Below are 13,726 nucleotides of genomic sequence, written 5' to 3'. Positions count from 1 at the left end.
AGTAGCGCAGTAGGCCCAAGTATTTCCTAAAAACAACCCAGAGGTTCTATTTAATATTTTTGGCTACATAGTTTGAACAGTAACACTGTGTTTAAATATAGGAGCACAAAACACAGTACTTTAATCAAATTCAGGTGGTTCTCTCTAACGATAAGTATGGTTCTAGACTGGCTCCGTGTGTGTCAAGTACTTAGAGCAGTGGTTCTCAAACTCGCCAAGTACCACCATAATTAAGATCTAGTAGTGCAGTAGGCCAAAGTATTTACTAAAAACAACACAGAGGTTCTATTTAATATTTTTGGCTCCACAGTTTGAACAGTAACACTGCGTTTGAATATAGGAACATAAAACACTGTACTTTAATCAAATGCAGGTGGTTCTCTCTAATGATAAGTACGGTTCTAGACCGGCTCCATGTGTGTCAAGTACTAAGAGCAGTGGTTCTCAAACTCGCCAAGTACCATCATATGGACCAAAAATCGAATTAATCTAGTAGCGCAGTAGGCCCAAGTATTCACTAAAAACAACGCAGAGGTTGTATTTAATATTTTTGGCTACACAGTTTGAATATAGGAACATAAAACACTGTACTTTAATCTAATTCAGGTGGTTCTCTCTAATGATACACATAGTTCTAGACCGGCTCCATGTGTGTCAAGTATTTAGAGCAGTGGTTCTCAAACTCGCCAAGTACCATCATATGGACCAAAACTCGAATTAATCTAGTAGCAAAGTAGGCCCAAGTATTCACTAAAAACAATTGAAAGGTTATATTTAATATTTTTGACTACTTAGTCTAAACTTTAACACTGTGTTTGACTATATGACCATAAAACACTGTACTTTAATCAAATTCAGGTGGTTCTCTCTAACGATAAATATGGTTCTAGACCGGCTCCATGTGTGTCAAGTACTAAGAGCAGTGGTTCTCAAACTCGCCAAGTACCATCATATGGACCAAAAATCTAATTAATCTAGTAGCGCAGTAGGCCCAAGTATTCACTAAAAACAATTGAAAGGTTATATTTAATATTTTTGACTACTTAGTTTAAACTTTAACACTGTGTTTGACTATATGACCATAAAACACTGTACTTTAATCAAATTCAGGTGGTTCTCTCTAACGATAAATATGGTTCTAGACCGGCTCCATGTGTGTCAAGTACTTAGAGCAGTGGTTCTCAAACTCGCCAAGTACCATCATATGGACCAAAAATCAAATTAATCTAGTAGCCCAGTAGGCCCAAGTATTCACTAAAAACAATTGAAAAGCTATATTTAATATTTTTGACTACTTAGTTTAAACTTTAACACTGTGTTTGACTATATGACCATAAAACACTGTACTTTAATCAAATTCAGGTGGTTCTCTCTAACGATAAATATGGTTCTAGACTGGCTCCATGTGTGTCAAGTACTAAGAGAAGTGGTTCTCAAACTCGCCAAGTACCACCATATGGACCAAAAATCGAATTAATCTAGTAGCGCAGTAGGCCCAAGTATTCACTAAAAACAATGCAGAGGTTCTATTTAATATTTTTGGCTCCACAGTAACACTGCGTTTGAATATAGGAACATAAAACACTGTACTTTAATCAAATGCAGGTGGTTCTCTCTAATGATAAGTATGGTTCTAGACCGGCTCCATGTGTGTCAAGTACTAAGAGCAGTGGTTCTCAAACTCGCCAAGTACCACCATATGGACCAAAAATCGAATTAATCTAGTAGCGCAGTAGGCCCAAGTATTCACTAAAAACAATGCAGAGGTTCTATTTAATATTTTTGGCTCCACAGTAACACTGCGTTTGAATATAGGAACATAAAACACTGTACTTTAATCAAATGCAGGTGGTTCTCTCTAATGATAAGTATGGTTCTAGACCGGCTCCATGTGTGTCAAGTACTTAGAGCAGTGGTTCTCAAACTCGCAAAGTACCACCATATGGACCAAAAATCGAATTAATCTAGTAGCGCAGTAGGCCCAAGTATTCACTAAAAACAACGCAGAGGTTCTATTTAATATTTTTGGCTCCACAGTTTCAACAGTAACACTGCGTTTGAATATAGGAACATAAAACACTGTACTTTAATCAAATTCAGGTGGTTCTCTCTAACGATAAGTATGGTTCTAGACCGGCTCCATGTGTGTCAAGTACTAAGAGAAGTGGTTCTCAAACTCGCCAAGTACCACCACATGGACCAAAAATCGAATTAATCTAGTAGCGCAGTAGGCCCAAGTATTCACTAAAAACAACGCAGAGGTTCTATTTAATATTTTTGGCTCCACAGTTTGAACAGTAACACTGTGTTTGAATATAGGAACATAAAACACTGTACTTTAATCAAATTCAGGTGGTTCTCTCTAATGATAAGTATGGTTCTCGACCGGCTCCATGTGTGTCAAGTACTAAGAGCAGTGGTTCTCAAACTCGCCAAGTACCACCATAATTAAGATCTAGTAGCAAAGTAGGCCAAAGTATTCACTAAAAACAACGCAGAGGTTCTATTTAATATTTTTGGCTACACAGTTTGAACAGTAATATTGTGTTTAATTATAGGAGTATAAAACACTGTACTTTAATCAAATTCAGGTGGTTCTCTCTAATGATAAGTATGGTTCTCGACCGGCTCCATGTGTGTCAAGTACTTAGAGCAGTGGTTCTCAAACTCGCCAAGTACCATCATATGGACCAAAAATCGAATTAATCTAGTAGCGCAGTAGGCCCAAGTATTCACTAAAAACAATTGAAAGGTTATATTTAATATTTTTGACTACATAGTTTGAACAGTAACACTGTGTTTGACTATATGACCATAAAACACTGTACTTTAATCACATTCAGGTGGTTCTCTCTAATAATAAATATGGTTCTAGACTGGCTCCATGTGTGTCAAGTACTAAGAGCAGTGGTTCTCAAACTCGCCAAGTACCACCATATGGACCAAAACTCGAATTAATCTAGTAGCGCAGTAGGCCCAAGTATTCACTAAAAACAACGCAGAGGTTCTATTTAATATTTTTGGCTACACAGTTTGAACTGTGTTTGAATATAGGAACATAAAACACTGTACTTTAATCAAATGCAGGTGGTTCTCTCTAATGATAAGTATGGTTCTAGACTGGCTCCATGTGTGTCAAGTACTTAGGGCAGTGGTTCTCAAACTCGCCAAGTACCACCATAATGACCAACTATTCTAATCTAGTAGCGCAGTAGGCCCAAGTATTCACTAAAAACAACACAGAGGTTCTATTTAATATTTTTGGCTCCACAGTTTGAACAGTAACACTGCGTTTGAATATAGGAACATAAAACACTGTACTTTAATCAAATTCAGGTGGTTCTCTCTAATGATAAGTATGGTTCTCGACCGGCTCCATGTGTGTCAAGTACTAAGAGCAGTGGTTCTCAAACTCGCCAAGTACCACCATATGGACCAAAAATCGAATTAATCTAGTAGCGCAGTAGGCCCAAGTATTCACTAAAAACAACGCAGAGGTTCTATTTAATATTTTTGGCTCCACAGTTTGAACAGTAACACTGCGTTTGAATATAGGAACATAAAACACTGTACTTTAATCAAATTCAGGTGGTTCTCTCTAATGATAAGTACGGTTCTCGACCGGCTCCATGTGTGTCAAGTACTAAGAGCAGTGGTTCTCAAACTCGCCAAGTACCACCATATGGACCAAAAATCGAATTAATCTAGTAGCGCAGTAGGCCCAAGTATTCACTAAAAACAATGCAGAGGTTCTATTTAATATTTTTGGCTCCACAGTTTGAACAGTAACACTGCGTTTGAATATAGGAACATAAAACACTGTACTTTAATCTAATTCAGGTGGTTCTCTCTAATGATACATATGGTTCTAGACTGGCTCCATGTGTGTCAAGTACTTAGAGCAGTGGTTCTCAAACTCGCCAAGTACCACCAAAATGACCAAACATTCTAATCTAGTAGCGTAGTAAGTCCAAGTATTCATTAAAAACAACGCAGATGTTGTATTTAATATTTTTGGCTACACAGTTTGAATATAGGAACATAAAACACTGTACTTTAATCTAATTCAGGTGGTTCTCTCTAATGATACACATGGTTCTAGACCGGCTCCATGTGTGTCAAGTACTTAGAGCAGTGGTTCTCAAACTCGCCAAGTACCACCATATGGACCAAAATTCTAATCTAGTAGCACAGTAGGCCCAAGTATTTCCTAAAAACACAGTTTTTGGCTACACAGTTTGAACAGTAACACTGTGTTTGAATATAGGAACATAAAACACTGTCCTTTTAATCAAATGATTCTTTGGCATACCACTAGATGGAGCATGCGTACCACTACCATAGTTTGAAAATCCCTATCCTTACTAACTTGACCAACATGGTGTATACTAAAAAGGAGAGGGAGCGGCCTGATAAAAACATGGGAATGGAAACACGCTCTGCCAGTACAAATGTTCCGGTGTGACCAGGTGGCGCGTCACCAACTTCACTGTGAGGGAAACGACGCCAAAAAAACGTGGGGACTTACCGCACTCCGCCATGACCTCATAGGTCTTACTCTTGACCTCGCCCTTCAGTCCCAGTTTACTGCGGGCCCCCTTCAGGTCCTCCTCCTTCATCGGCGGACGCTTTTTCTTCTTGACTTCGCCGGGCTGTGAAGGAGGCAGTTTTGTGTCACAGCGCGTGTTGAAATAACACCACCTTTGAATTGACTTCACCTGTGACATGTCGCTCCGAGTCCTGTTTTGGTTCTTGCTGCTGCGCCCAGGGATTGTGTCTTCTGCTCGCCTTGACTGGATGGTTGTATTTATAGTCCTGGTCCTGGACTTAGGGAGTCTAGCCCCCCCCCTCGCTTCGGTCCATCTGTGCCTGTTGTCAGCGTGTATTATTAGATGTGATGTGAGGGACGGAGCAGCTGGAAAGAGTCTCCGGTCTGCTGGGATGAGCTCACGAGGCCAAACTGTGTTGTGTTTGTCCAAGGGACACTATAATGAATCTTAAAATACATTTAAAAATTAAAGCTGCAAGCAGCGTTGTTCGGGCCCGCGTATTTGGCAGGTGCTAGTCCTAAGTGTCCCAATACTTTTGTCTACTTTTAGTCTGAAGTGTCCCAAGACTTTTGTCTAGTGTACCTACCTTGTCTGCATTGTGTGGGCACGTTGGTGCTTCCTGCTTTTAAGCAGCCATCTTAAAAAAACAGCAGTGCAGCGGCATCAGCGCAGCGGGTCTTTGAAGGGTCATAAAATCAAAACCGGAGCAGTTATGTAATCACAAGGGTTCAATCTCTCTCCTGTGTTAGTTTGAAGGCGAAACGACAAACGCGCTTAGAGGAGTTCGTTTTTGAAGGAAGGTGACCGGTTTTTACAAAAAAGTTGTTTTGAAGGGGGAATAGCAAACTTCCTGTTGATTTTTGCTGGGGGTTGTCAATTTATGAAATGTAGGTCTAAGTGAGACCTACATAGAGGTTTTTGTTTCATCTCTCTCCGACCTTCCCAGTGGGAGTTACAGGCAGTTTTGTCAGATTTTTCATCCGAGGAGCAGTTTTTTGTGCGTTTTATTAAAAAATAGCTGTAGAGCACAATTTTTAGATTTGGGATTAGGTTTTTTCATTAGATCACAGTTTTAGCCAGTCCTGATGTGTGTGTTCAGTTGGGTGAGTTTTGAAGCATGTTAAGGGGGTGAAAGTACAGCTGAAAGAGGCAAAAGTGACTGTTTTTAGTACTTTTTTTATCTTGAAGGGGGAATTGCCAACTTCCTGTAGATTTTAGCCCGAGGATATACAATTATGAAATGTAGATCTAAGTCAGACCTACATAAAGGTTTTTGTTTCATGTCTCTCCGACCTTCCTAGTGGGAGTTACAGGCAGCGTAGTTTTTTCTTCTTTCTAGGGAGCGCTAGAGCGCAATTTTGAGTTTTGGGGTTCGTTTTTTTTATTAAAAGGCAATTTTCGCAGGTCCTGATGTGTGGGTCAAATATGGTGAGTTTTGAAGCATGTTAAGTGGGTCAAATTAGTGCTCAAAGAGGCGGCGGAAGAAGAAAGAAAGAATAATTAAAGCTGCAAGCAGCGTTGGTCGGGCCCGCGTATTTGGCAGGTGCTAGTCCTAAGTGTCCCAATACTTTTGTCTACTTTTAGTCTGAAGTGTCCCAAGACTTTTGTCTAGTGTACCTACCTTGTCTGCATTGTGTGGGCACGTTGGTGCTTCCTGCTTTTAAGCAACCATCTTAAAAAAAACAGCAGTGCAGCGGCATCAGCGCAGCGGGTCTTTGAAGGGTCATAAAATCAAAACCGGAGCAGTTATAAAAAAAAGCGCTTCTGTTGTTGTAATCACAAGGGTTCAATCTCTCTCCTGTGTTAGTTTGAAGGCGAAACGACAAACGCGCTTAGAGGAGTTCGTTTTTGAAGGAAGGTGACCGGTTTTTACAAAAAAGTTGTTTTGAAGGGGGAATAGCAAACTTCCTGTTGATTTTTGCTGGGGGTTGTCAATTTATGAAATGTAGGTCTAAGTGAGACCTACATAGAGGTTTTTGTTTCATCTCTCTCCGACCTTCCCAGTGGGAGTTACAGGCAGTTTTGTCAGATTTTTCATCCGAGGAGCAGTTTTTTGTGCGTTTTATTAAAAAATAGCTGTAGAGGACAATTTTTAGATTTGGGGTTAGGTTTTTTCATTAGATCACAGTTTTAGCCAGTCCTGATGTGTGTGTTCAGTTCGGTGAGTTTTGAAGCATGTTAAGGGGGTGAAAGTACAGCTGAAAGAGGCAAAAGTGACTGTTTTTAGTACTTTTTTTATCTTGAAGGGGGAATTGCCAACTTCCTGTAGATTTTAGCCCGAGGATATACAATTATGAAATGTAGATCTAAGTCAGACCTACATAAAGGTTTTTGTTTCATGTCTCTCCGACCTTCCTAGTGGGAGTTACAGGCAGCGTAGTTTTTTCTTCTTTCTAGGGGGCGCTAGAGCGCAATTTTGAGTTTTGGGGTTCGTTTTTTTTATTAAAAGGCAACTTTCGCAGGTCCTGATGTGTGGGTCAAATATGGTGAGTTTTGAAGCATGTTAAGTGGGTCAAATTAGTGCTCAAAGAGGCGGCGGAAGAAGAAAGAAAGAATAATTAAAGCTGCAAGCAGCGTTGGTCGGGCCCGCGTATTTGGCAGGTGCTAGTCCTAAGTGTCCCAATACTTTTGTCTACTTTTAGTCTGAAGTGTCCCAAGACTTTTGTCTAGTGTACCTACCTTGTCTGCATTGTGTGGGCACGTTGGTGCTTCCTGCTTTTAAGCAACGATCTTAAAAAAACAGCAGTGCAGCGGCATCAGCGCAGCGGGTCTTTGAAGGGTCATAAAATCAAAACCGGAGCGGTTATAAAAAAAAGCGCTTCTGTTGTTGTAATCACAAGGGTTCAATCTCTCTCCTGTGTTAGTTTGAAGGCGAAACGACAAACGCGCTTAGAGGAGTTCGTTTTTGAAGGAAGGTGACCGGTTTTTACAAAAAAGTTGTTTTGAAGGGGGAATAGCAAACTTCCTGTTGATTTTTGCTGGGGGTTGTCAATTTATGAAATGTAGGTCTAAGTGAGACCTACATAGAGGTTTTGGTTTCATCTCTCTCCGACCTTCCCAGTGGGAGTTACAGGCAGTTTTGTCAGATTTTTCATCCGAGGAGCAGTTTTTTGTGCGTTTTATTAAAAAATAGCTGTAGAGCACAATTTTTAGATTTGGGGTTAGGTTTTTTCATTAGATCACAGTTTTAGCCAGTCCTGATGTGTGTGTTCAGTTCGGTGAGTTTTGAAGCATGTTAAGGGGGTGAAAGTACAGCTGAAAGAGGCAAAAGTGACTGTTTTTAGTACTTTTTTATCTTGAAGGGGGAATTGCCAACTTCCTGTAGATTTTAGCCCGAGGATATACAATTATGAAATGTAGATCTAAGTCAGACCTACATAAAGGTTTTTGTTTCATGTCTCTCCGACCTTCCTAGTGGGAGTTACAGGCAGCGTAGTTTTTTCTTCTTTCTAGGGGGCGCTAGAGCGCAATTTTGAGTTTTGGGGTTCGTTTTTTTTATTAAAAGGCAATTTTCGCAGGTCCTGATGTGTGGGTCAAATATGGTGAGTTTTGAAGCATGTTAAGTGGGTCAAATTAGTGCTCAAAGAGGCGGCGGAAGAAGAAAGAAAGAATAATAAAACCTTAGAATAACAATAGGTCCTTATGTCCCATTGCATAAGGACTCCCTTCGGGAGTCCTTTTGCAATGGGCCATTGCGGGCCCTAATAAATAATAAGATGAATGGTTAATACAATTATATTACACTCACTACCTGGCACTTCAAATATTGGGAATAAAAATAATAAAAAGCACATTCTACACATTTTGGGCATAGATTAAGTATTAAATTACTACTTTTTCCCACGCTTTAAACCTTGCAGCTTGTGAAACAGCGCGGCTAATTTCACGGCCATAATGTTTTTTGTAGAGATGTCCGATAATGGCTTTTTTGCGGATAGCCGATATTGTCCAACTCTTAATTACCGATATCAACCGATACCGATACATACAGTCGTGGAATTAACACATTATTATGCCTAATTTTGTTGTGATGCCCCGCTGGATGCATTAAACAATGTAACAAGGTTTTCCAAAATAAATCAACTCAAGTTATGGAAAAAAAATGCCAACATGGCACTGCCATATTTATTATTGAAGTCACAAAGTGCATTATTTTTTTTTAACATGCCTCAAAACAGCAGCTTGGAATTTGGGACATGCTCTCCCTGAGAGAGCATGAGGAGTTAAAGTTAAAAAAAAGTTAAAGTACCAATGATTGTCACACACACACTAGGTGTGGCGAGATTATTCTCTGCATTTGACCCATCACCCTTGATCACCCCCTGGGAGGTGAGGGGAGCAGTGGGCAGCAGCGGTGGCTGCGCCCGGGAATCATTTTGGTGATTTAACCCCCAATTCCAACCCTTGATGCCGAGTGCCAAGCAGGGAGGTAATGGGTCCCATTTTTATAGTCTTTGGTATGACTCGGCCGGGATTTGAACTCCCAACCTACCGATCTCAGGACGGACACTCTAACCACTAGGCCACTGAGTAGGTTTTTGAGGTGGGCGGGGATTCTGGGTATTTGTTCTGTTGTGTTTATGTTGTGTTACGGTGCGGATGTTCTCCCGAAATGAAATTATAGTCTCAAGTATTTTTGAATACGATGTAGAGAGACATCCAGGACGAAAACCAACGCTTCTCATTAGAGATGTCCGATAATGGCTTTTTTGCCGATATCCGATATTCCGTTATTGTCCAACTCTTAAGTACCGATTCCGATATCAACCGATACCGATATATACAGTCGTGGAATTAACACATTATTATGCCTAATTTTGTTGTGATGCCCCGCTGGATGCATTAAACAATGTAACAAGGTTTTCCAAAATAAATCAACTCAAGTTATGCGATGAGGTGGCGACTTGTCCAGGGTGTACCCCGCCTTCAGCCCGATTGTAGCTGAGATAGGCTCCAGCGCCCCCCGCGACCCCTAAGGGAATAAGCGGGTAGAAAATGGATGGAAGGATGGAAGTTATGGAAAAAAATGCACTGCCATATTTGTTATTGAAGTCACAAAGTGCATTATTTTTTTTAACATGCCTCAAAACAGCAGCTTGGATTTTGGGACATGCTCTCCCTGAGAGAGCATGAGGAGGGCGGGGTTGGGGTGGGGGGTTAGTGTATATTGTAGCGTCCCGGAAGAGTTAGTGCTGCAAAGGATTCTGGGTATTTGTCCTGTTGTGTTTATGTTGTGTTACGGTGCGGATGTTCTCCCGAAATGCGTTTGTCATTCTTGTTTGGTGTGGGTTCACAGTGTGGCGCATATTTGTAACAGTGTTGAAGTTGTTCATACGGCCACCCTCAGTGTGACCTGTATGGCTGTTGACCAAGTATGCATGCATTCACTTGTGTGTGTCTGAAAAGCCGTAGATATTATGTGATTGGGCCGGCATGCAAAGGAAGTGCCTTTAAGGTTTATCGGCGCTCTGTACTTCTCCCTACGTCCGTGTACCACTCCGTACAGCGGCGTTTTGAAAAGTCATAAATTGTACTTTTTGAAACCGGTACCGGTCATTTCCGATATCACATTTTAAAGCATTCATCATTTATGATGAAGCTAAAAAAAAAGAGGTACCCCACTCCTCTGACTTCATTAAGAACGAGCTGTCACTTGTGAGGCCGATGACACAGCAGCTTGTATTAGTCATGTTTCTTTTCTTAAAGTGACATACACGTTGAGGCATGGAGGGACACAGTATCACTTCTTTTGAAAAAGTCAAACAGGCGTTGAAAGCATCGGGGGTCCGGACTCACTTGCTTGTGATGCATCACCCAATGGGGGCCGGGGGGTGGGGGGAGCAGCGACGGATGTTTGCTGTGGGGATCATACCACGGTCACATCCAGCAAAAAAATGGTGGACTTGTAAGAATGAAGAAGATAGCAGGGGGGGTTATTTTGTACAAATAGCCACGTTATGCGCTACATGCTACCAAACCTGGAACAATCAACAATTCAGCTCCTCACCATTCATGGGAATTTCCAGCGATGACCTCGTGTTGGCCGTGGTCTGGTGGCATACTTTACATGAAGCGGCTAAAATACTCTAACTTGACCGCCCACTCATGTGCAACTCGCATACTCTCCATGTATCGTACTCGCATTTTAAATTGCTTATCATTATGTAATTTCAATTTTGTTGTGCATTTTTAAACATGTTTTGATTGTGGATGGTAAATGTGCCATAAAAAGGACTACAGATGGAAATTATGTAACTGCACAGTCTTTCAAATAAACGAATACAAACAAACCTCCTGGTGCAGACAACTCCTGTGATAGTGTTTCCTCACCTGGCTCCTCTGTACTCTGCCATGCATTCATATACAGGTAAAAGCCAGTCAATTAGAATATTTTGAAAAACTTGATTTATTTCAGTAATTGCATTCAAAAGCTGTAACTTGTACATTATATTTATTCATTGCACACAGACTGATGCATTCAAATGTTTATTTCATTTAATTTTGATGATTTGAAGTGGCAACAAATGAAAATCCAAAATTCCGTGTGTCACAAAATTAGAATATCACTTAAGGCTAATACAAAAAAGGGATTTTTAGAAATGTTGGCCAACTGAAAAGTATGAAAATGAAAAATATGAGCATGTACAATACTCAATACTTGGTTGGAGCTCCTTTTGCCTCAATTACTGCGTTAATGCGGCGTGGCATGGAGTCGATGAGTTTCTGGCACTGCTCAGGTGTTATGAGAGCCCAGGTTGCTCTGATAGTGGCCTTCAACTCTTCTGCGTTTTTGGGTCTGCCATTCTGCATCTTCCTTTTCACAATACCCCACAGATTTTCTATGGGGCTAAGGTCAGGGGAGTTGGCGGGCCAATTTAGAACAGAAATACCATGGTCCGTAAACCAGGCACGGGTAGATTTTGCGCTGTGTGCAGGCGCCAAGTCCTGTTGGAACTTGAAATCTCCATCTCCATAGAGCAGGTCAGCAGCAGGAAGCATGAAGTGCTCTAAAACTTGCTGGTAGACGGCTGCGTTGACCCTGGATCTCAGGAAACAGAGTGGACCGACACCAGCAGATGACATGGCACCCCAAACCATCACCCAACCATGCAAATGTTGCATTTCCTTTGGAAATCGAGGTCCCAGAGTCTGGAGGAAGACAGGAGAGGCACAGGATCCACGTTGCCTGAAGTCTAGTGTAAAGTTTCCACCATCAGTGATGGTTTGGGGTGCCATGTCATCTGCTGGTGTCGGTCCACTCTGTTTCCTGAGATCCAGGGTCAACGCAGAGGTCTACCAGCAAGTTTTAGAGCACTTCATGCTTCCTGCTGCTGACCTGCTCTATGGAGATGGAGATTTCAAGTTCCAACAGGACTTGGCGCCTGCACACAGCGCAAAATCTACCTGGTTTACGGACCATGGTATTTCTGTTCTAAATTGGCCCGCCAACTCCCCTGACCATAGCCCCATAGAAAATCTGTGGGGTATTATGAAAAGGAAGATGCAGAATGCCAGACCCAAAAACGCAAAAGAGTTGAAGGCCACTATCAGAGCAACCTGGGCTCTCATAACACCTGAGCAGTGCCAGAAACTCATCGACTCCATGCCACGCCGCATTAACGCAGTAATTGAGGCAAAAGGAGCTCCAACCAAGTATTGAGTATTGTACATGCTCATATTTTTCATTTTCATACTTTTCAGTTGGCCAACATTTCTAAAAATCCCTTTTTTGTATTAGCCTTAAGTAATATTCTAATTTTGTGACACACGGAATTTTGTATTTTCATTTGTTGCCACTTCAAATCATCAAAATTAAATGAAATAAACATTTGAATGCATCAGTCTGTGTGCAATGAATACATATAATGTACAAGTTACACCTTTTGAATGCAATTACTGAAATAAATCAAGTTTTTCAAAATATTCTAATTTACTGGCTTTTACCTGTATTAAAAGTTAAAGTACCACTGATAGTCACACACACATACTAGGTGTGGTGAAATTAACCTCTGCATTTGACCCATTACCTTGTTGTACACCCTGGGAGGTGAGGGGAGCAATGAGCAGCAGCGGTGGATGCGCTCGGTAATCATTTTGGTGATTTAACCCCCACGTCCAACCCTTGATGCTTGATGCACACACATATGTGCGTCATGGGGGCATTGTTTTAATGTCTGTAAAGCGCTTAGTGGTGCATTTATTTTAAAGGGGAACTTTTTGGGGAATTTTGCCTATGGTTCACAATCATTATGAGAGCATTGTTGCTGTGGAAACTGTCTGTCCTCACAGCATCAGCACTGCAAGCCACTGGGGCTACATTCTCGTGATTTTCACCCTTCAAGCAGCTAACGAGCACCATCTTGCCCTTATTCCAAATCTCAGATGTTTCACAGCACAGTTTGCATTCAGCATCTCATAGGTCACAATCAAAAAGCTGTGTATTCTAGAAACTGCACTTAAATATCATTTTTTCCCAGCCTTACACATACTAGACTTAATACATCTCGCACAGCACCAAAATATCAAAGTAAGCCTTCATTGAACATCAAGTGAGCATCCTTTCTCATTCATTGACATGTCATACTTTTGATACAATGCTGCCATCTGCTGGCCTCAGGTAGTTAATTACATTACACCATTAGGGGTATTTTGTACCTCTCGACTGGCTTATCCAAAAAAAAAAGGCTCATCGACTACTACCAGTTCAAAATAGTCGGAATCCCCCCCTCTTCCATTCAGTGTAAAAATATTCTGGTCACAGGAGGTGACCAGAATGTTATTTGTTATAGGCTAAATTGCAGAGTCCAACTAATAAAAGGGAGTTAAAGGGGAACATTATCACCAGACCTATGTAAGCGTCAATATATACCTTGATGTTGCAGAAAAAAGACCATATATTTTTTTAACCGATTTCCGAACTCTAAATGGGTGAATTTTGGCGAATTAAACGCCTTTCTAATATTCGCTCTCGGAGTTGACGTTGTGACATCACATCGGGAAGCAATCCGCCATTTTCTCAAACACCGAGTCAAATCAGCTCTGTTATTTTCCGTTTTTTCGACTGTTTTCCGTACCTTGGAGACATCATGCCTCGTCGGTGTGTTGTCGGAGGGTGTAACAACACGAACAGGGACGGATTCAAGTTGCACCAGTGGCCCAAAGATGCGAAAGTGGCA

General features: G+C 41.2%; 1 protein-coding gene across 1 annotated transcript in view; it reads right to left on the bottom strand.

Moving 5' to 3' along the window:
* The window catches only part of mustn1b (musculoskeletal, embryonic nuclear protein 1b), a 9,174-nt gene extending 4,158 nt beyond the window's left edge, over positions 1–5,016 (bottom strand). Inside the window, exons 1-2 of the mRNA XM_061924054.2 lie at positions 4,719–5,016; positions 4,529–4,652 (exon numbers count right to left, since the gene is read on the bottom strand). Coding sequence (XP_061780038.1) covers positions 4,529–4,652; positions 4,719–4,727 — 133 coding nt within the window. The 5' untranslated portion in view covers positions 4,728–5,016. The remainder of the gene's footprint in view (positions 1–4,528; positions 4,653–4,718) is intronic.
* Positions 5,017–13,726: the final 8,710 nt, after the last annotated feature.

Source organism: Nerophis lumbriciformis, linkage group LG28, assembly GCF_033978685.3.
Source record: "Nerophis lumbriciformis linkage group LG28, RoL_Nlum_v2.1, whole genome shotgun sequence".
Lineage (NCBI taxonomy): Eukaryota > Metazoa > Chordata > Actinopteri > Syngnathiformes > Syngnathidae > Nerophis > Nerophis lumbriciformis.
This window is presented reverse-complemented; position numbering and strand designations above follow the sequence as displayed.